The 20,948-nt window shown below is 63.9% G+C and overlaps 1 protein-coding gene across 7 annotated transcripts in view; it reads left to right on the forward strand.

The window, feature by feature from the left end:
* ARHGEF11 (Rho guanine nucleotide exchange factor 11) overlaps positions 1-20,948 on the forward strand; it is a 77,818-nt gene that overhangs the window by 33,953 nt on the left and 22,917 nt on the right. For 5 of the 7 annotated variants that reach the window (XM_032318068.1, XM_032318073.1, XM_032318071.1 and 2 more), the window contains exons 2-12: positions 3,751-3,765; positions 4,056-4,144; positions 4,980-5,078; positions 10,269-10,318; positions 10,896-10,953; positions 11,683-11,861; positions 12,574-12,645; positions 17,266-17,388; positions 18,868-18,913; positions 19,412-19,488; positions 19,973-20,110. In XM_032318068.1, coding sequence (XP_032173959.1) covers positions 3,751-3,765; positions 4,056-4,144; positions 4,980-5,078; positions 10,269-10,318; positions 10,896-10,953; positions 11,683-11,861; positions 12,574-12,645; positions 17,266-17,388; positions 18,868-18,913; positions 19,412-19,488; positions 19,973-20,110 — 946 coding nt within the window. The remainder of the gene's footprint in view (positions 1-3,750; positions 3,766-4,055; positions 4,145-4,979; positions 5,079-10,268; positions 10,319-10,895; positions 10,954-11,682; positions 11,862-12,573; positions 12,646-17,265; positions 17,389-18,867; positions 18,914-19,411; positions 19,489-19,972; positions 20,111-20,948) is intronic. The other 2 variants (XM_032318074.1, XM_032318070.1) reach the window with 2 other exon arrangements.

Raw genomic sequence — 20,948 nt, forward strand, 5'->3', positions numbered from 1 at the left:
ACCGCGGAGAACGAGGAAATGCGATCCGCGCTCCACGCCGGGACCGCGGCCGAGGCCGTGGGAGCCCAGCGGCGTAGAGGAGCGATAGACAGTGGGGGTGGAGCGGGGTCACGTCTGAGGTCACCTCACTGGGTCAGAGGTGAACTCCTGGCTGTCCCGACATCACTGTGGCTGTGTAGAAGCCGGGAGGGCCGGCGGGATTGATGCCGATGTACTTAGGGATGAAGTACCGTGCGGTCTTCTGGCTTTGAAAGGGAAAAAATAATAACCACAGACAAATAAAGCAAGTGTGAAACGTTAACGGGTGAGTCTAGCCTCAGGCTCCGTCGTGTTCACCGCGCTACTCCTGCAACGTTAACGTGGGTTTGAGATTTTTCAGCATAAAATCTTGGGGTGGAGGAAGTGCAGGCTGCCGCGGCCCGGGGAGCGTGGTGGGGCCGTCACCCGCAGCCGCAGAGTGAGCACGGGGTCCCATGGTGGCAGGGACCACGGAACCAGCACGGTGTTGGAGCCGCCTGGAGAGAGGCCTCGGTGCTGGGTGCTGGGGGAACGGCGTGTACAGCAGGGCATTGGGGAGCGATGCGGCAATGACCAGCTGGTCCCGATGAGGGACCCAGAGAAGGCCAGGCTGGGAGGACTGGTCCGCAGCAGGGGAGCCGACACGGGGCTCCTGCAGTCGTCCAGGCGAGCGGCTGGAAGCCCCAGTGGGCCATGGTGGCACAAGGCACGGGCTTGGCCACATCTGTCGGGGGCTCCGGGGCGCGGGGCTCACTGAGAAGCCAGGCCGGCTAGCAGCTGTCTTGCGGCAGCCGTTTAGCAAGCCCCAGATTGGGGGGGAGAGTCCGCACTCTCCCAGGCCTTCCCCACAGCCGTCAGGTGTCGGTCCTTTGGAATCCCATGTCTGCTGCCACATTTCCGTGGGCGCGTCAGGAAGGGGGGCCCGTGTGGAAGTCCTCCTCCCGTCTGATGGCCTCTTTCATGCCGAACCGCCCTCCTCCTCTGCTCCGTCCTCCCCTGCCTCAGCCTTTAACCTTCCTGCAGTTAAACCTTTTGCTGGGCTCCACGCCCAGGGACCCAGCAGCCCAAGGGTCGTTTGTGTCCAGCGGAGCTTGCTGCGGCTGGCGAGTCTCCCTCCTCTGGTTCTGGGGTGGGTTTTCCTCCGTGAAGCTCTCAAGGAGAAAAAAAATGTCCAGCTCTGTTGCTGGAAGGATCTCGATGCTCCAGACTCCCTCCACGGCCTGGGGGACCTTCGATCACGCGCCACAGCACTCGGCCCAGCTTAGGGGCAGAGCGGAGCAGGCTGAGAGTCCCCGTCTCTTCGGGCTTTGGGACAGGCGTGTTCCCAGCACCGCAGAGTCCATCAGAGGCCACGAGGGGGCCTGAGCTGCCCCAGGACGAAAGGGGCCTTCTCCTGAGCTGGCAAGGAGCCGTTCACACCTGTGTGGGGACACCCAGTGGTGGGGGGCGTGGATCCAACCCAAGACAGCACAGGAGTGGCTGGGATGAGCCTTTCCACGGAGATCCGTTCTGAGAACCCTCTTGGCAGGGCCGGGACAGAGCGTTTACCCCGTGTCTGCGGAAGCTCTGCGGTACCCTCCTCCACTCGCCGCGGTGACCGCGTCCCAGGTTTGTGCCCCGTGCCTCACGCCGCGTCTGGAGCAGCGCCGTCTAGTAGAACATTCTGTGGTGCTGTGTGTGGCTGGAGTGTGGTCGCCACGAGCTTCACATCGCTGTGGAGACCTTGAAATGTGGCTCGTGCAGCTTTGAAACGGAGTCTTAAATTTTATTTCAAGTGTAAATTTGTGTAGTTCCTTGTGGCTGGCGGCTTTTAGCACGGGTCTGGGTGCTGGGACGCCGTTCAGTTTTACGGCGCCGTGAGTGACACGCGGGCTGCAGCGCGATGACGGCAGGACGCATGTCACACAGAAGGTCGCGGGGGTGAGTGCCGCTCCCTCCCGCACCTTCTAGAACACTGGATGCTGAACTCAGCGGAGTTGAGTTCACCCCGCCGTGGGTGGAGGGGTCAGGTGGGCAGGGACCCACGGAGTCAGGTCCTTGGAACACAGCTGGAGTCGGAGCTGCCGGCCGTGCACCCTCGTGTCTTGCTTCCAGATGCCGTACTGGGCCATGGAGTGGAAGGACATCGGGGAGCAGGGCCCAGCACGGGCCTAGGCAGGAGCCAGAAACCAGAGCAGGTGACGGGACCGTAGACCCACAGTGAGAAGGAGCGCCGCCCTGGGCCCGCAGCTGCCCCAGGCCACCCAGCAGTCGAGGGAGGGGGCAGCCCCACCGTGCACATGCTGGTGCGGCGCGGGGGTCCAGGCCGTGTGGGGGCCGGCAGGACTCCTGCTCCACGCCGCGGCCCAGCTCTCCTGAGGACCCTAGGAAGCTCTGCGAGGTCCTGAGCAGCGAGGGGGCGCAGGCGGGTTTGCACTTGCGCGAGGTGACTGCTGCTCTGTGGCCGGTTTCCATTCCCAGGCTCTTCTGGGCCCACTTGCGGCTTTTTCTGAACGAGCTGCTCCAGTGTCTGGTCTGGTTCTTTGTTTCTCGTCCTCCTCTCCTGCGTCGCTCTCTCCTGCGCCCCGCGCTCTCCGCTTCCCTGGTGTCCTTCTCTCTCTGATCCAAAGACCAAGCAGGAGAAAGCAGCCTCACCTGTCCGGGTAGGAGGGGCACCAGGGTGTGGGGACCTTCTCTTTGAAGTGTCAGAAGGATCTGTTCACGCTGGGTTGTGTGGATGACCGGAAGAGACCTTCACGGGACTGACAGCGTAGCGGGTGCATTCAAGCTCGCGGCTCCCACCCTGCGCCCCGGACACGCAGCCTCCGGCCTCTGGCGGCCTGGGCAGGGGTTTCTCTCGGGTCCTCCCAGAGGTGCTTCCGGCATCTTCCGGCATCCGTGCACATGTGAACGAGTCTGTAAACGCAGAAGCACGTGGTTCCCTTCCCCGCTCTCGTGCCCACCTCGTGCGCACCGTTCTGCCCCTGCTCCCTTCACCCCACCAGACATCCCGGAGGCCACTGGGTTCACTCCGTCGCCCCCCACACACGGCTGAGCGCCCCCCACCCCGGTCATACCGCGGTGTACTGGCCCAGCCACCCGCAGAAGCCGTCCCATGAGTCCGTGCTTTGCCTCTGCCCACGGTGCCTGCCTGGTCCCTTGCTGGAGGTGCACCTGCGGAACCCCGCCGGAGGGGCGGCAGGTGCACTCTTCCGGGAGGGAGAGGCATGGCAGTGACGGAGTTCACCTCACCGTACAGGGGACCCGTTCAACACAAGCTCGGGGGTAAATCTGGTTCGGTAACCTTGAGGTTTCAGGGTCTTAACAGTTGCTGAGCGAGGTACCCCAAGCCGGCTGCCGGCGGGGTGTGTGTGGGTTGGAATATGGCCACCGGACAGGCCAGGCTCCTTCCGTAGCCCACAGATAGGCGCGTGTTCAGAGGCTCGGGCCATCGCTGGGCTCCTCCTTTCTAGAGAGGCGTGTGCTGGTTCCCCGACAGCTTAGTATCAGACGCCCAGTGAGCCTCCTGGAGATGCCGGTTGCAGGGGGGAAGCAAGATGAAACACGAGACGGGGAGGCCGTCCGCCGCCCTCTGCCGGGTGCACGGGGGTCTCCGTGTGGCTCCACCCTCCGCGGTCTCGCTCTCCAGTCTCCCTTTCCTTTGCAAATCACCGCCTAAAACTAATGAGCGTTTTCTTGTTTCCTGTCTTTTTCTTGCATCCATTTCTCTGCTGCTTCCTTCTGTCCCATCAGCCCCACTGCAGCCTGGTAAGACCCAACAAGCGTGCGTCTGTGCACATCCCGTCCTCGCGACCCCGGGGAGGGCTCTCGCTCTTCACGCCTCTCTGGGTATCAGACCGTGCTTGCCCTGCCAGCCCGGACTTCCAAATAGGTGGTGTTGCCAGTGGTGTAGACCTGGTTCATCTCCCACCAGGTCTAGCGGGTTCTGGGGTGAGAGGGTTGGCCTCTCTTTACCCAAGACTCGGGGCCCCTTTTACCAGAACCTAACGCTGGTCCCTCCCCGCGCAGCTCACCAGTGTGATTTCCTCACCCTCCAGGTTAAGCAGCCTGTCTCTGGGGGACCCGGCGCCTGAACGCAGGTCCCCTTCCCACCACCGGCAGCCGTCCGACGCCTCTGAGACAGCAGGTGAGCTTGGGCGCTGACGCCGACACCGACACGAGCGCCGGCACAGACAGATCTGCGCTCGCAGCGTGTGTGCGGTGTGACGTTACACGTTCTATGTGTGAACCGCTTCCGTTGTCTTCCTGTCGACTCTGGAAAGGAGATGTTACCGTGCTTTACTGCTGAGCAAGCGGAGGAGGCACAGAGGCCTCAGAAACCGGCCCCGCGCACGACCTCAGAGGGGGCGGAGGCAGGTGTGAGGCCCGTCGGGTTCCCACTCTGGAGCTCACGCTCCTTCCCTCACAGGAGATGGTCACACGCCGGCAGGCGCGTGTGAGTCCGTCCACGCCCACAGGGACTTGGCCAGCCGGCCCGCGGTTCCAGCTTTCTTGTCCTCCACATTCTGTGCACGGACGTACATGTGAAAAGAAGGGGTTTTCTCTTTCCACGCACCCTTCCCTGGATTTGGCAGGGTCCCCCCGGGTCACCCCCGTGAGCAAGCTGGTGTAGCACGCCATGCCCATGGGGCTTCATTTGATGGAAAACCCCAGCCTCCCTTGGGCCTGTCACAGGGCTGCTTTTCTGTCGTGCCCGTCCTCAGCCAGACCCAGAGAGTCAGCCCCGTGCACAGAGGAGGGTCGCTCCTCGGGTGTAACGCAGAGTCGGGGACAGGCTGCTGTCACTCGCCGAGTGTAGTGTTTGGTGTTTGGACAGGAGGAGTCTGGGGGAATCAGTCAGTCTGGGAAGGCTGTCTGGAGGAGGCAGCGCTGCAGCCTTCCTGGGCTTGTCTTGACTGTGCGCACCAGCCTTCCCACGGCTGTGCCTCCGTAACCCCTCGTCCTCTGTCGTCTCTTGTCAGGTCTTGTCCAGCGCTGCGTCATCATCCAGAAGGACCAGCATGGCTTCGGCTTCACGGTCAGCGGGGACCGTATCGTCCTGGTGCAGTCCGTGCGGCCTGGTGAGTGCTGCCTCCACGGCGTGGCGAGTTCTGGACGTGAATGCCTGCGCTGGGCCTGGTCCCCAGGGTGCCGCGGGCGTCGTCAGAGCGCCACGCACCTGCACGGGATTTCTGGGGTCGCACTGCGTGCTCGCGTCGCTGCTGGGAAGGGTGGGAACAGCCGGCGGCCCTCAGGATGACGGGGCCCGCGCTGGGTCAGGGGCTGCTATGGCACCTCACGGTGCAGAATGGGACGTGCCGGTCCCTGCGGTCACCCGCGTGGGCGGGTGCAGCGACCTTAAACGTGACCGCAGGAGGAGTGACGAGTGTGGGACAGCAGGGAGGGGCGGTGTTGGGAGATCTGTGTGGGCCGTGCGCGCCTGAAGCCTTTCTGGAAGAGGGTGTTCGCTGCAGAGATAGGGAGCAAGTGGTAAGGGAGCGGAGTGGGAGGCCGCACACAGGTCCGTCCGGCCACTGCGCACCGGGGAAGAGCCGCCGGACCGCAGGACTGAGCTGGCCGGTGACCGGCTGACGCCGACCCAGGAAGAAGCGCGGAAGCCTGTGAAGCCCGTGTCCCGGAAGGAGTGACCAGCACTGGCAGATGGGCCGGGCCGCTGACGTGGAGAGCGTACAGGCTCCAGAATACAGCCCCCGGCAGAGGCGAGGCGGGCTCGGTCCCCGCTGGACGGCCGCAGTAGAGCAGATGGCACCGTCAAGGGTGTCACGCGCGTGTCTCGGGCTCCCAGCAGGTGAAGCACGTGTACGTTACACTGCTGTGCCGTGTGCGGTTGCGCTAGGTGTGGAAGCACGGTGTTCACGTCCTCACGAAAAGCATCTTCTCACTCGTCCGTCGGTCGTAAGCTCCATCCCGGTGGCCGCTGAAGGCCGCAGGGCCGTGGCCGTTTCCTAGAGTCACACGATGAAGTTTGCGGCTTCAACAGACGCCCCCCCCCCCCCCCTCTTCCGTGAGCTATGTCCCTGCAGCGCAGTCCCCTGTGCGTGCAGCTCAAGAGCACCACAGACCCGGGAGCGCTTCCCTGACCTGGGGACGGTCCTGTCCCGCACGCCGCGGCGCGCTCCTCTGGGTTTACCGAGACCCTCGGTGGTCGCGGCGGCCCGCACAGCATCCCCCCCGGGAGGAGCTTCTCTGGGGGAGAGCTTGTGCTCAGGGCCTCTGTGAGGAGAGCTCCTCGCACATTCCGATCTCACAGGGACACCGCAGCCCTTCCGGCTTCACACCCCTCTCCCGGGTCCGGTTCTGGTTCTGCTGCTGTTTGCACATCTGCGGACACTTCTCCAGCGGAGTTCGGAGTCCCTCACGGTCCTCTATGAGGACTGCAATCGGCCCCCAAGCCCCGCGGAACATTGGTATTGGACGTCTTCCCACGAACCGTTGATGTTCTTGACAACATCAAGAATGACGAATCCTTTCCATGAGGTTTCCTGATGACTTTGACCAGGTCCCTCAGCAGAATCATCTGTGGCAGCCACGGCCTCACAAAATGTGTTTGTCAAATAATAAGACTTGAAAGTTGAGGCGCCTGGGGGACTCCGTCGGTGAAGCGTCTGCCTTCAGCTCAAGCGTGAGCCCAGAGCTCTGGGCTCGAGTCCCACCGGGCTCCCTGCTCAGTGGCAAGTCTGTTTGTCCCTCTGCCTGCTGGTCCCCCTGCTCATGCTCTGACAAAAAAATAAAGTCTTTAAAAAAAACAAACAAAAAAAGACTTGAAAGGCGAAACAACTTGTTGATCCCATGAGCTGCAGAGTAGGTGTCCTTGGTGGGCACGAAGGCAACGCACCCCTCCCTCATCCATCTCCGTCAGAGCTCGGGGGTGGCCACGTGCATTTTATTGTAAAATGGGCCCCAAGCCCAGCGTGGGGCTGGAACTCCCGACACGGAGATCAGGAGTCGCATGCTGTACCAACCGAGCAGCCGGGGTCCTGTCAGGGGCGTTTTGAAAGGGATCTGTGTTCCGAGCAGGTCTCAGCGGTGGAGCTCAGACATTCTGTCCACCCTGCTGGGGACAAGTGTGTGGCCCTCGGGGCTCTGCGGGGCCGTTTCTCGAGCCCCAGCGGTGTGGAGTCCGCGTCATCCCGCAGGGCCCTGGGATTCCGGGAGCGGCCCCCAAGCGTCGGCTTCCGCTCACTGCCCCTAGCAACACAGGCACCCTGTCCTCTGGAGCCCACAGCCAGGCCCTGCCCTCTCCTCTCCAGCTGCGGGAGTCCTGGCTGCGCCCCCTTTCCGGGGAAGGCTGCTTCGTCCCCACAGAAAATCTGTTGGACAGTGTGGCACCTTCAGGAACTCTCTGAGCTCCGCCTTCCGGAGCACCTGCTGCTTCACCAGCCACTTCTGGGTCAGGGACACGGCTTCTTTCCCGACACCGTGCTGAACCCACCCATGCCTGCTCCAGACCAGACTTTGTCCAAAGGGGACGTGGTGACTGCTGGGACACTCAACCTAGACCCCTCTGACCCTGGGCTGGATTCCAGCTAAAAGGGACGCAGTGACTGGCAGGACACTTGGCTCAGACTGCTCAGACCCCAGACCACACTTGAACTAAAGGGGACACGGTGGCCACTGGGACGCTTGGCCTAGACCCCTCCGATCCTGACCTGGACTTCGGCCGATGGGGACGCGGTGGCCACGGGGACACTCAGCCCGGACCGCTCCGACCTTCCCTGCACCAGCGACGTCCAGCCAGCTTTCTCCTCGCCCCGTGTGCTCACTGGAACCGCACGCGCCGTTCCCTCCAACGGCTTCTCCTTTGCGTTCACAGCTCGGCTGACCGCTGGCGCCCGAGGCCCAGGCTCTTGGGGTGTCGGGTCCGGACACGCCTGCCTCGCCGAGCTTCACCCCTGCTCACTTCTGACTTCCAGCGTCGGACGTGCGACTCTTCCTTTCGCACGAGCACGTCGAGGCCGTCGTCAGGTTGTGAACTGGCCTCGTGTCCACACCGTGGCGTCTCTGGGACGAGGGAGGCCCGCGGGGAGGAAGATGGAGGAACGGCCGTCGGCGGAGCCGTCGCCCCACGCGCGTCCGTTAGGTCTGCCGTCTCGTGGGGGCAGCCTGCGGGGTCCCCAGGGACGCCGGTGCCATCCACGACCGCTCGGCACAGATCCCCATGAAAATCAAACAATGAACGATTTTAGATCCTGTGAGAGTCACCGGAGCGTGACAGAGACAGGAAGAGCAGCTGCTGTCGGAACACGGGCGCCGACACACGGGGGCCCAGAACCTTCCATTTGTGAAAACCCAATAGCGGCTGTGCACCCCACGGCCCAGCACCGCGAGGAAGGTCGGGAGCAGGCTGGCGTTTCACACTCTGTGTGGCAAGTTGGGAGGAAAAATGTGCTTTACGTAGTCCCGGAGAAATACCTGGGCCTCGTTTATGGGGAAGGTGAAAGGGGTCTCTCGAACTCAGGACCAGAACGGGGTGTGGGGGTCGCACAGGACGTAACTGGCCGCGCTTGTTTGCTCGTTCCCGCGGGGGCGCGTCTGGCTTGGCTTCCTGCCGGAGGCGAGCTGTGACGAGGCGCATCTGTTCCCCGCTTCCTCGTTCTCCCTGGTCGGACGGGGACGGCGCTGCTGGGAGGACCGCCACGCGTCTTCGCCTCTGCGGCCGCCTCGGAGCAGCTCACGTGGCCCAGAGGCCTGGATACAGTCAGTCCCAGAGACGGAACGGCAGACGGGTGGCTTGCTGGTGGAACCTGAGTTCTGGAAGGGGTGTGTGTGTGTGTGTGTGTGTGTGCACGCACGCGTGCATGCGTGTGTGTGTGTGTGTGTGTGTGTGTGTGTGTGTTGGGGGAGGAGACGCCAAGAGACACCTGTGTCAGCGCGGACATGGCAGTAGCAGCGGTTGGTACCATCTTTCCACGGCACGAGGCTTCTCCAGCTCGCCGTTTCTCAGAGTGTGGTCCGTGCTGCCTCGAGAGCCTGCACGACCCCCAGTGGCTGCCGTCCTCGTCCCAAGCCCACGCCCGGAAGGGCTGAATCACTCTCTGGCAAGGGGGCCAGCGGATGAGCCTTTGAACAAAACCCCCAGCAATCGTCGCGCTCACTGACTTTGGGGAACTTCTCTGGTTCTGTTCCTGCGGAGACTTTGCTTTCTTCTCGAGATCTCGCCACGTGTGTCTCAGACTTGCAGGCGAGGCAGCTCATTCCCAGCTTTGGTTTCTAGACACGTCCTGAAGCGCTGCAAGCTCCGCTGTGACTAGCGGGCTGCCGACAAGGGTGCGATCCTGAGTCCCGACGGAAACCCGACTTGGAACACAGCTCTGCCGGAGAAGCTCCTTTTAGACCAGAAGCATCTCCGTGTGCTTCGTGGGAGTTCTGTTTTGATCCGATGAAGGCAGCTGACGGATTCAGGGATCGTCTGGGGCAGATGCACAGAAACACAGTCTGTGGGCCGCTCATTAGCCTGCCTCGGCTCCCGTGCTTCTTGCTTCCTGGATGACGGAGTCGTTAGAAACCGCACAGCAGCGGCCGCTGCTGCAGCCTCCATCCGAGGGACAGCCACCAGCCACAGCAGGGGTTTTGGGTCCTGCCTCTTTTAAAGGGAGAAACTGGGCTGCCTGGGGGGCTCAGGGATGCGTCTGCCTTCGGCTCCGGTCATGATCCCAGGGTCCTGAGACTGAGCCCTGTGTCAGGCTCCCTGCTCAGTGGGGAGTCTGCCCCCCCGGCGTGTGCTGTGCCTCTCTTTCTCCCAAATAGGTGAGATCTTTCGGTAAGTGGAGGGACAGATCGCAGAGGCTCTAAAGCGGATTTTAACGCTAAAGCAGTGACCTTACCTTCGGCAGCGTGAACTCCAGAAGGGGCTTGTCCCGGCTAGAAGTACAGTTTGAAAACTCTTGTTTTCACCCATTGTTCCCTACTCCTCTTAATAGTTACTGTTAGGTCAGCGGTTACATTTCGTGCAGTAAACTTACTTGTCCACCTGGATTGTGGGAACCACAGAGACATGTTCCAAGAAAGCACACATCTGGGCCTGGAGCGGGCCTGTCCCTCTGGCCCCGTGGCCTGGCTCCCAGCAGCCTGGCCTCCGAGCTGCCCAGCGAGAACGCCCGCTGCAGCACACGGGCCTCCATCCCCAGGGCAAGACGGGAGGATGCCCAGCTTCTGAGGTCCTGGCACAGAGCGCTGAGGGACTGCAGGGCAGGGTCACTGACCTCAGGAGCGAGGGGCTGGGCTCTCCTGACCAAATCTTCTCCCTACAGGAGGGGCAGCCATGAGAGCTGGTGTCAAAGAGGGCGACCGGATCATCAAAGTGAGTGCCCCCCTTTCTGGCTGGCTCCCTGCACCCTCCTGCCCTGCCCGCAGGGTGGTTGGCCACTGGGTTGGGGGCAGTGCCACAAGAGGGCCCCAGGAATGTGGACCTGCCCCCAGGAGCCCCCTCCTCGGCCTTTCTGGACTCTAACTAACCAAGCTTCTGCAGTGGGTTTTATTTTCCCATTTAACACACAATCAAAATTCATCTAAGATGGGGGGGTGCTGAGACCAGCAGGGGGCCCAGGGCCTTCAGACTCTGTCGCCACACGGGGCCGACCTGAGGGCCTTGCCAGCTGCCACCTGCTGGGACCTGCCCGGCCTCTGGGGCCACACAGTCCTGGAGGCACTAAGGGATTCCTAGGCGAGGCAACGCCTTAGCCCTCCAGTGGGGAGGAGGCCCGCTGGGCAGGGGCGCGGGCCAGCCGCGAAGACAGAGCGTACAGCCATGTGAACGGGAGCAGATTCACAACGACCGGCGGGGTCTCGGGGCACCAGAAACTGGCTTTGTGAAGGCACCTGAGCCTCGGAAGGACCCCACGTCCATCCTGGTCACTCCAGCGTTTGTCCTGCCACAGGTGAACGGCACCATGGTGACCAACAGCTCACACTTGGAGGTGGTGAAGCTTATCAAATGTGAGTCGGAAACTGGGTGCACGAAAGTGGGGGCAGGTGGGCTGGGCGCAGCAGGCCCTTTGACCCGGGGCCTCCTTTGTGGTGAGAGGTGCAGCCAGGGCCGTGTGTCTCATCTTCGTCCACTGGGCCTGCCCCGTCCCCTGCGGTCACGGCCCGTGGAGACCATATCCTGCTGCCCCCAGCTCCCTCCAGGCCATTCGCTCCTCTGTCCCCTCCACAGACAGCCTTCCTCGGTGGTGGCCTATCTGGGGGCGGGGGGGTAGCACAAATGTTCTGTCCGCAGCCGGGAAGACCCAGCCCTCGGGGCTGCCCAGGTGACCCAAACGGAAGCAGGAGACGCTGAGGAAAGCGCTCCCGGCAGATGGTCCCAGGAGCGCGGGAGGCCAGGGCCTGAGCGCCTTGCGTCCGCCGGGGGCTTGACAGACGAGTGTGGCGACGGGCTCGAGGGCCGGGCAGCCGCACGCGTGGGTGGGATCTGGAGCATCCTGCGTAAGGAAGAGGGAGGAAGGGGCACCGGCATGGACGCGGGGCCGGTGGCTGGAGCTAGGAGACGGCCGGGCACTCAGGTGCAGTTTTATCCGCAGAATTTTAAGTTTCATGGAAAGAGGAGGAGAAGACTCTGTCCCCCCACCGTCACCCGCCCCCCGCCTGACCCAGTTTGTAGCCTGAGTGTCCGCCCTCCAGGACCACACGCCCTGATCTGGCTGGTCCTTGTCTGTCTGCCTCCAGCTGGCGCCTACGTCGCCCTGACGCTCCTGGGCTCCTCCCCCTCACCCGTCGGTGTCTCTGGGCTGCAGCAGGACCCCGCCCCCACCGGAGCCCCCCGAGCCACTCCTGTGGTCCCACCACCTCCTCCACCGCCGCCTCTGCCGCCCCCGCAGCGCATCACAGGGCCCAGACCGCTGCAGGTGATGGTCCCCGCTCGTCACCAAGGGGGGAAGCAGGTGTAGCGAGGTGTGCTAGTGAGCAGAGGCGGGCCGGAGACGCGTGAAGAGCGTCGGCAGGACAGGGGAGGGCTGGCCGTGTGGAAGGGGCCACTCCGCCTTTAAGTCCGCTTCCATGTGAATGCGTCCTGTCTCCCCGGACAGCGGAGGGCAGTGTGCTTCCTAAACAGAGGGGACCCTGAGGAGGCCCTTGGGGGTGCTGCCCACCGGCAGGGGGAGTGCATCCCTCCAGGCATGGACAGAGGTGACTGTTAAAGATTACGACCAGCCCTTGTCACAGAGTATGGGACACGGAGCCTTAGGGGGAAGGCTGCTTGAGGGAGGAAAGGGAGAGAAGGGGAGGGGATCGGGAACGCGTGGGCAGCAGCAGGGGCAGACCCGGGCCGGGGCAGCGGAGAGACGAGGTGCAGTGAGGAACAGGGCCGGGGTCTGTGGTCGGACAGAAGAGCAAGCGAGCAGGGGCAGGCAGCCTTGGAGCGGTTCGGTACCGGGGTGGTTGCCGCCAAGGCCTCTGGGAATTCGGGAGGTGCCTGAAGTCGGGTGAGTAGCTGAGGGTCACTCAGACGTGCAGGCGACCCCAACAGCCCTTCTGGGTTTTCAGCCTGAGAACTGGCAGACGGGAGAACAGCTGCGCGGGTGCCCGCCCTCACCGCTCACCGGTCCTTTCTGTTTCCAGGATCCCGAATTCCAAAAACATGCCGCCCAGATCCTTCGCAGTATGCTGAGGCAGGAGGAGAGAGAATTACAGGTGAGGCCCTGCCGAGGGCGGCCGGCCGCGGCCTGGCTCTCGGGGCCCCGTCACCGCCAAACCCCAGCACCCAAAACCCGAGGCCCGCTGACCAGCTGTGACCGTGGGACGCATCACAGCAGAACTCGGATGAGGCAGTAAATAGGGACCGGAGGTCCTGGGTCACGGGTTGACGTGGACGCGCAGCCCAGTGCCAGCAGGGGACGGTGGGGAGAAGACAGTGAGCCGAGGGAGGTCTCAGGGAGGCAGGGTGGGCAGGCCGGGTGGGCAGGCTGCTGGCAGCGGCACCCCGTTGGTGGGGGTGGGGTGCAGGGGCGGCACCCCGTTGGTGAGGGTGGGGTGCAGGGGCGGCACCCCGTTGGTGAGGGGTGGGGTGCAGGGGCGGCACCCCGTTGGTGAGGGTGGGGTGCAGGGGCGGCACCCCGTTGGTGGGGGTGGGGTGCAGGGGCGGCGCCCCGTTGGTGGGGGGCCCCTCATTTCCATTCACCCTCTTTTGGAAGCTGCGTATAAAGCATTGTTCTAGGTCGGGTGGTGCACAGATGTGGAGAGACTAGACAGTCCTGCCCTCGGCACGGCTCTGAGGGGGCAGAGAAACCTCCCAGCACAGGAAGAGTCAGGGAGGGGACGAAGCAGGCAGCAGTCCCTGCACCACAGGGGCACACGGGGACTTCGGGGGAGAGCGGTCTCTCAGCGGGGCCTTGGGTGGGCCTTCGCAGGCAGACAGATGGGGAGGGTGCAGCGGTGAGTGCATAGCACAGGCCAAGGGCTCGGACGTGTGGAACCACGCTCCCGTGCTTGGCAGGACTGAGCTGCTGCTGGGCGGGGGGTGCTTTCCTTCTGGGGTGTGTGAACCAGTGGGGTATCTGTGGGTGGATGGAAATGCAGGCAAACTGCATCGCAGTGTCTTAGTGAGCAACGTGGGCAGTCGGGGCAGGCCTGTCGGTCCGTGGGACAGAGCTCAGAGTCCAGAAGTCAAAGCACACGTAGAGGGTCAGTTGGGTTTTAACAAAGGCATCCAGACCACTTGGTGGAGAAAACCGTCTTCCAGCAGTGGTGCCGGACCAGCCGGCTGTCCACGTGCCGAGGACGGACGTGGTCCGTACTTCACGGTGTGAGCTGAATCTTATCCCAGACCTCTCAAGGACAGATGTAAGGACTGAAACTGTTCTCGAAAACCACAGAACGCTCCGAAGAAAACACAGGTGGAAATCTTCATGAGCTTGGATCAGGCCACGTTTGCCTACACGTGACAGCAAAAGTAGACGCAACCGAAAAGTAAACAGTTTGTACTTCGTCCAAATTAAAAGTCTTTGTGCATCAAAGGACACAATCAAAAAAGTGAAAAGACCATCCCCCGGATGGGAGGAAATACTTGCAGCTCATCTGTCCGATCGGGGTCTGGTGCCAGATACGTTAGGGACTCCGTAAACGTAGTAAGACGACGCGTGAGCCAGTGGGACGTACAGCAGAGACGTGCACGGACGCCTGGTGAGCTCGCCGCGACTGGTCGTCAGGTCAGTGCTGGTCACTGCCGCACTGCATACCCGCCCAGATGGCCGGAGCCAAGGCAGCACTGGTGAGGGGGGAGGGGAAAAGTTGGGGAAATGCTGGTGTATGCACTCTCCGTGTGCCCATTACCCTGATGGATCCCCACCATTGCCGGGGAGGACGCGGAGTCACACAGCCGCCATGGACACGGTTCAGTGACTCCTGAGAACAGTCAGCGCAGCGACGCGCAGAGACGCTCCGTCAGCCCCACTCCCGGGTCTGACCCCGGAGAACTGGGAACACGGCCAGACGCACACCTGTCCGCGGACGTTCACGACAGCCCTCGTGACAGCGTAGCCCCAGAGAGGATGCCACGCGACCTGCAGCAGCCCAGGGTGGTCTGTCCGGACTGCGGGACGGACTCACCCCCCTGCCCCGCCCTGGGCAGGAAGTACCAAGAACACATGAGGCTCGGGGGAGCCAGGTGCAGAAGACGATGGGTCATGTGAGCCCATTTAAGGGGAAGTCCAGAACACATACGTCCATGAGGATGCCAAGTAGATCAGTGGTTGCAGGGGTGGCGGGGGAGGAGGTGTCCGGGACGCTACCCTGCCCTGTTCCAGAGTTGCGTGGTGGGGCTGTCGTCGTGAACCCTGCCGGTGTGCGCAGGCCCCTCAGCTGTACGCTCAGACGTGCCGAGGTTTATCTTACGTGAATTCCGCGTCAGCCGTTTCTGAGGTGCTGGTGCACAGAAGCCCCAGAGGAGGATGGATCCACGGCCATCGCGGATGACTTCCAAGGTGGCGCTTGAGTTTGGGTTCTGCCCATTCCTCTCTGGAAGGTGTGTTGGGCCTTAAACCCCTCCTGAGCTTGGAGTTCATTCTGAAGACCATGGGACGGGTCGGAGGACTTTGAGCAGGGACTGGTCCCATCCCCAAACCAGTGTTCCCCAGAGACATCCTGCGGCCGCTACAGCAGACCGAGCCGGAGGGGTAGGAGTCGGCACGGGAGACGCGGGGCCACGGGGGACATCGTCGAGGTCATGTGGCTGAACACACGGCCTGCGGGGGCAGGTAGCAGGGCAGGAAGAGCAGGAGACCCGAGTCTGGGCGCCGGGACGGCAGCAGTGCTGGCGGTGCAGGGAGGCAGCAGAGCAGGGTTTGGGGGGAGACGGGAAGGTCAGCTCTGCGTGCTCAGGGGACTTTGAGAAAATGACCACCGGCCACGTGGAGGTGAGGGAGCTGAGCCTCGACGGAAAGGGCAGGGCTGGGACAGGCTCGGGGTCCTCGGCGTGAAGGTGGTCGTCGGAACTGGGGACTGAGTGGGGCCCCCGGGGGCCCGTGCAGGGAGGAGAGCGTGCGCTGCGGGGTTTCGGGGTGGGGGGCTTCTGCGGCGCGGCGTCCGTCGCCTCCTGCTACGTCGGCTGCTACGCTGTTGGTCCTGCCTGCCTGTGGGACTAAGTAGCGTCCCGGCCTGCGTGTGCGCCGTGGGGTTTCGGGGGGGCTTCTGCGGCACGGCACGCCCATCGCCTCCTGCTACGTCAGCTATGACGCTGTTGGTCCTGCCGCCTGTGGGACTAAGTAGCGTCCCGGCCTGCGTTTGTGCCGTGGGGTTTCGGGGGGGCTTCTGCGGCACGGCGTGCCCGTCGCCTCCTGCTACGTCGGCTGTTACGCTGTTGGTCCTGCTGCCTGTGGGACTAAGTAACGTCCGGCCTGCGTTTGCTGTCAGCAGCACAGGCCCACGTGAATTTCGGGACACAGGGACCCACCGAAGCTGCGGACAGGCTGTGAGGGAGGGTGGGGGCCACCGGGACGGCTTCCGAGGAGGGAGACCGTGTGCAGGCCTCACACCTTGGGCCCCCAGGGTCGAGCCTTGTCTGGGGACGTGTCTGTGGAAGGAGGGAGAAAGGGCCAAGGCAGCGGCTTAAAGATCATCAGAATCAAGGGAAGGGCCTCGTGGTGGTGGCGGGTTTTCGTTTTAAGAACAGAAAGGAGGGGGCGCCTGGGGGGCTCAGTGGGTTAAGCCGCTGCCTTCGGCTCGGGTCATGATCCCAGGGTCCTGGGATCCAGCCCCGCATCGGGCTCTCTGCTCAGCAGGAGCCTGCTTCCTCCTCTCTCTGCCTGCCTCTCTGCCTACTTGTGATCTCTGTCTGTCAAATAAATTTTTTAAAAAATTGAAAAAGAAAGAAAAGAACCGAGAGGAGCGTTCCTGCGGAGCGAGGGACGGGACCGTGGGGTGGGGGACTGAGGGTGCAGACAGGGTCCCCGGAGAGCCCCCACGGCGGGAGGCAGAGCTGCTGTGTGGGGCCGGAGAGGCCGCAGATGTCGGCAGTGCAGCCGGGAGGGCCGCTGGGGGACGGCGCCTAGCGGGGCTGGGGGCCTCGGGCCTGGAGCGCCGTGGGGCAGCAGGGGGCCCGGCTGAGCTCACGGCTTTATGCGCTTGCGTGATGGGCCGGCCTTGCGAGCGCTTCCTTCTGCAGTGCCACAGCACCCGCGCTCGGGGAAGGCGTCACAGGCCAGGGCTCATCCGGGCCTCACTGCCGTCCGGCGGGCAAGGACCATCATCCCCGCATTACCCAGGAGGACGTGGGAAAGCTTCGCGGGTTGACACAGCTAGTGAGCATGGGGGACAGGGTTCAGAGGGAGGCCTCCCCGACGTCAAGGCCGAGGCTCCGTGTGCTCTCCATGCGTACCAGGTACGCACAGGTGAGCGTCCGAGTGGCTCCCGGCTGCACCTGCGGCCAGACGGGGCACCTGGGACTCGGCTGCGTGGGAGCTCCGTGCCGACTGTTGCGTACGGACACTGAGCATCTGGTGCCCGAACCGGAGCCCAGGCAGACCTTGTTAGCATGAGGCATACGCCCGGCCTCAAGCGGTGGTTCAGAGGGGACGGCCCTTGTGTCATCTCGCTCCGGTTGGCCTCCGGTTGGCCTCCGGTTGGCCTCTGTGGCGTTTCCCGTCGCCTCTGCTCCTTTCTCTCCTCCCGAGCGACCACGAGCTCACACGCATCTCTGCAGGCAGAGCACGCCGTGTCCTCTCTGGGCTCGGGGGTCACAGCCCGCTGTCCGCCTCCTGGGGGGCCGTGCTCCCCACTAACCACCTCGTGCCTCCCTGTCGTCCTCGTCGTCCCCAGCGCATCTGTGAGGTGTACAGCCGGAACCCCGCCAGCCCGCTGGAAGAGCAGATCGAAGGGGCCCGGAGGCGCGTCACGCAGTTGCAGCTGAAGATCCAGCAGGAGATGGGCAGCGGCGGCGTGGTGAGTGCCACGGCCGGGCCCCAGGGAGGGGCGCCGTGCGGGGAGCCGCAGGCAGAACTGGGAGGTCAGCCTGGGCAGAGGCCTCCTGAGTCGTGCCAAGCCTGGACCGACCAGTGGGCAGTTAGTGCCTCACAGAGACAAGGGGCAGCGATTCTTGCTTTGGAGGCATGGGATGGGGAGCCACCCGGCGGGCGGGGGACCGTTTGTCGCCCTCCAAGAGCCTGCCATCGCGGTGCAAAGAAGTACTTGTGGGCTCAGCCGGACCACTGGCTTGAGTCTCCTTGTCCACTCCCTCCCAGGAGTGTGGCCGTTCCCACACTGGTTTTACCAGCGCATCCATGGCGGCCTCTCAGGCCACGTGCACCGCAGACGGTGGGTCTCTTCCCATACCGCAGGGCCCCCCATGTCAGCCCACCATGCAGCCACGTCTGTAGGGAAGCCCCAGGGAGGAGATGCCATGACCCGCGCCAATCAGGGATCCATGCCTCTCATCCTGCACCGTCTCAGTCAGGCCTGAGTCCTGCGGGCTGATTAAGAAGGAACTCTCCGGAAACGAAGGTCTCCAAGAGCAGTATTTGCAAAGCCAGTGAAGGATTTGAGGGTCACCTCCTTTCGTTTCGAGAACACCCAGATCAGACTGTCTGGGCGCCACAGGCTGATCAAATTCAAGCTGCTCTGTTTCCTGAAGGGCACGTCCGTGTCACGTGGCCAATAGGCGCTCGGGTTCTGAGCTCACCAGCTCTCGGCCCCTCGGGCCAACTGCTTGACCCCGGGAGCCCCGGTGTCCTCGTCTGTGAGCTAGAGAGCCCAGCAGGGCCTGCGGGGGCGCTGATGGTCAGAGTCCAAGCGAGCCCCCGTCACGGGCCGTGTGCGTCTGCCCTGCAGCTGTGCTCACGGGCTCCCCGGGCTGGAGCAGCCAGTACATCCGGCCGAGGCCTGCAGGGCTGAGCTCCAACCCCAGTGTCAGTCCTTCTGCTGCGCGCCTTGGGTGGGCAAGTCACGCACGGTCTGGGCTCCCATTTGCTCCCTGGTCACACGGGCGGCAGCGTTGCCAGCAGCCTAAGTGAGGCCCAGAGAAGCGTGCTTCGCGAGCGTGGCGCACCGTCACCGCGGTTCGGTCCTTCAGGGCCGGCCCACCTCTACACAACCCTGCACTGGAGCTCCTCGGGTCCTTGCTGGGATGCTCCCCCGGGTCCCGCTGACCAAGGCAGTAGGTGCTGAGGGGTTGGGGCAGCACGTCCGTGAGCCCGAAATCTTCCGGTGAGGGCGAAGCCCCGTCTGCACGTTAGGGCTCGCGCCCTCCTCACTCTGCCAGGGACGCAGCAGCTCCCGGCCCGGGCGTTGCTGCGGCGACAGAGCAGGAAGGGCCGCTGCTTGCCGCGGGTGCTAAGACCGAGGGAGGGCGGGACACCCCACAGGAAGGCCCGAGTCCCGGAGAGGCTCACGAATCGTGCCCACGCTCTGCCCTTCCTTTTGCAGGACGCGCCCCTCCCATGTGGTGACGCCAGCCAGAGAGCATCAGAAGGTGAGGTCCTCACCCCGGCTCTCCGGCCCAGGTCTCCCTGCTCCCCGCCCCAGCGGGCCGACCCCGGAAGGACTGGCTGTGGCCCGGCGGAGAGGGAGAGAAGGCGGCCTTCGCGCACGGGGACGGGGGTCGCGGGGGCGGGAGCTTCCCACTGAAGGTGCATGCCAGGGTGCTCCTGGGCTGATGGAGGTCTAGACCCCAGCTTGCCCACGAGCCTGGTGCTCGGGAGCCCGGGAGCCGCTCCCGTGATAGGAGGCGAGTCGAGCCAGAGAGGAATGTGGTGGGTTGAGGGCGAGTCTTGCGGTGACAGAGCCGTGGACGCTCGCTCCAGGAGGTGATAGAACCGGGCACTGGCCCACAGGGAGCCGGAAGCGGGGTGTGGAGCGTCTGACCTGAGGGAAACCGGGAAAGGAGGGAAGGTGTCCGCTTCGCCTTCCTGAGCCCACGCAGGCCCCCAGGCCACGGCACCACCTCCCATGTACGCTCTTTCCTCCCCAGGGCAACTCTCCCTGGATTCCCAGGAGGGGGACAGTGGCCTGGACTCGGGGACAGAACGCTTCCCGTCCCTCAATGAGGTGAGTGCCCGCGGGCGCCAGCCCCGTCTCAAACTGTGGCGGGTTGTGCCGTAGCCTCTGACCCACCACGTCTGTGCCTCAGCCACGCTCCCAGCTCCCGGACTTTTAGCCGCTCTACTTTGCATGCAGAATGGGTTTCACATGCACCCTGCGTGCAGGACCATCAGACTTGGCGTCTGTTCTGTGAGGAGTCGGGCAGGGAGAGGCGCACGTACAGTGGCGAGCCTCTGGGCGTGAGGAAGCAGCCGCAGCCATGGCCGCACGCGTGGGTCCTTCCCGGCTGTGGCCATGCCATCTCGGATGCGTGCCCGGAGCCAGCCGAGTGGGAGGAGCCTTGGGGTCTGCCGCAGAGCGCCGTCGTGGGCGCCGAGCCAGGCGCCCTGTGACCGAAGGCTCCGTGTGCCACTGGGCGTGTGCACCCCGGAGAGGGGCATCTCCAGACCAGCCAAGGGGGACCTTCTGGATGGGCTTTCTGTTCCTCCAGGCGCTATTGAGTCGGAACTCGGCACTGTCGGACCCTGGGCTGGACAGTCCCCGCACCTCCCCTGTGGTCATGGCCCGGCTGGCCCAGCACCACCGGCGGCAGGCCTCGGACACGCCAGTGCCCGGCGCCGGCGACCAGGTGAGGGGTCCAGAGCCCCTTGTGGTTCTCCCTCCCGCCTCCAGAACCAGCTTACCCGGGGTCTGGCCAGGAATACTCCGGCTAAACCCCCTTGAAGGGAGACTTTGCCTAGAGAACGAGAGTGAGCGGCTGCTTGTGAGGACGCGGGGGGGGGGCAGGACAGGGAAGAGCAGGTGGCACCTGTATGAAATGCACGGAGCCTTGTTCTGTGTCTCTGGGGTACTCCCGTGCACCTCCTTCTTCAGGAAAATGCTCGGTCTTACACCAGACCTTACTGTCCGGCACGCTGACGTAGGAGCCTAACAGACGTCAGCTACCTGGGGACCTGCCCCAGGCACGTCTGCCCGCCGGGGGCGCTTCCCTGGGCCCCCATGGCCCTGAAAACCTGGTGTGGCCGCTACTGCCTGCAGGGGTAGACTGGGTGCAGGGGGGCAGCGGGAGGAGCGTCGTGGGCTCAGTGCAGGGACTCTGAGCTGTTGTGGGGCTTCTCTGACGTTTTGGAGGCAGAAGCTGGGTCCCTGCATGGGAGCAGCATGGCAGGACCTCCTGGTTTTGTGCAACAGCGTTTCCCAGCGTCCACCCACCCCCTGCCCTCCCTGGGGCACTGTGGGGTCATGCCCCGGGCTCGTGCTTCTCTGGAGCGGGGGCTCCCTCGGGCGGCTGACAGGAGCGGGTGTGGAGACCCTGGCACGGAGGCTTTCTCCCTTTCCCGGAAAACCGTGGGAGTTGTTCTCTTTGAACGATAGGAGCGGCTACAGAACGGCCCCCGTTTCCGAATCGTACTCTGTGCGGGTGAGGGCGGGGCTGGCGGGACCATCGCGCGCGGCAGCAGCACACA

This window comes from Mustela erminea, chromosome 17, assembly GCF_009829155.1.
Source record: "Mustela erminea isolate mMusErm1 chromosome 17, mMusErm1.Pri, whole genome shotgun sequence".
NCBI classification, from domain to species: Eukaryota; Metazoa; Chordata; class Mammalia; order Carnivora; family Mustelidae; genus Mustela; species Mustela erminea.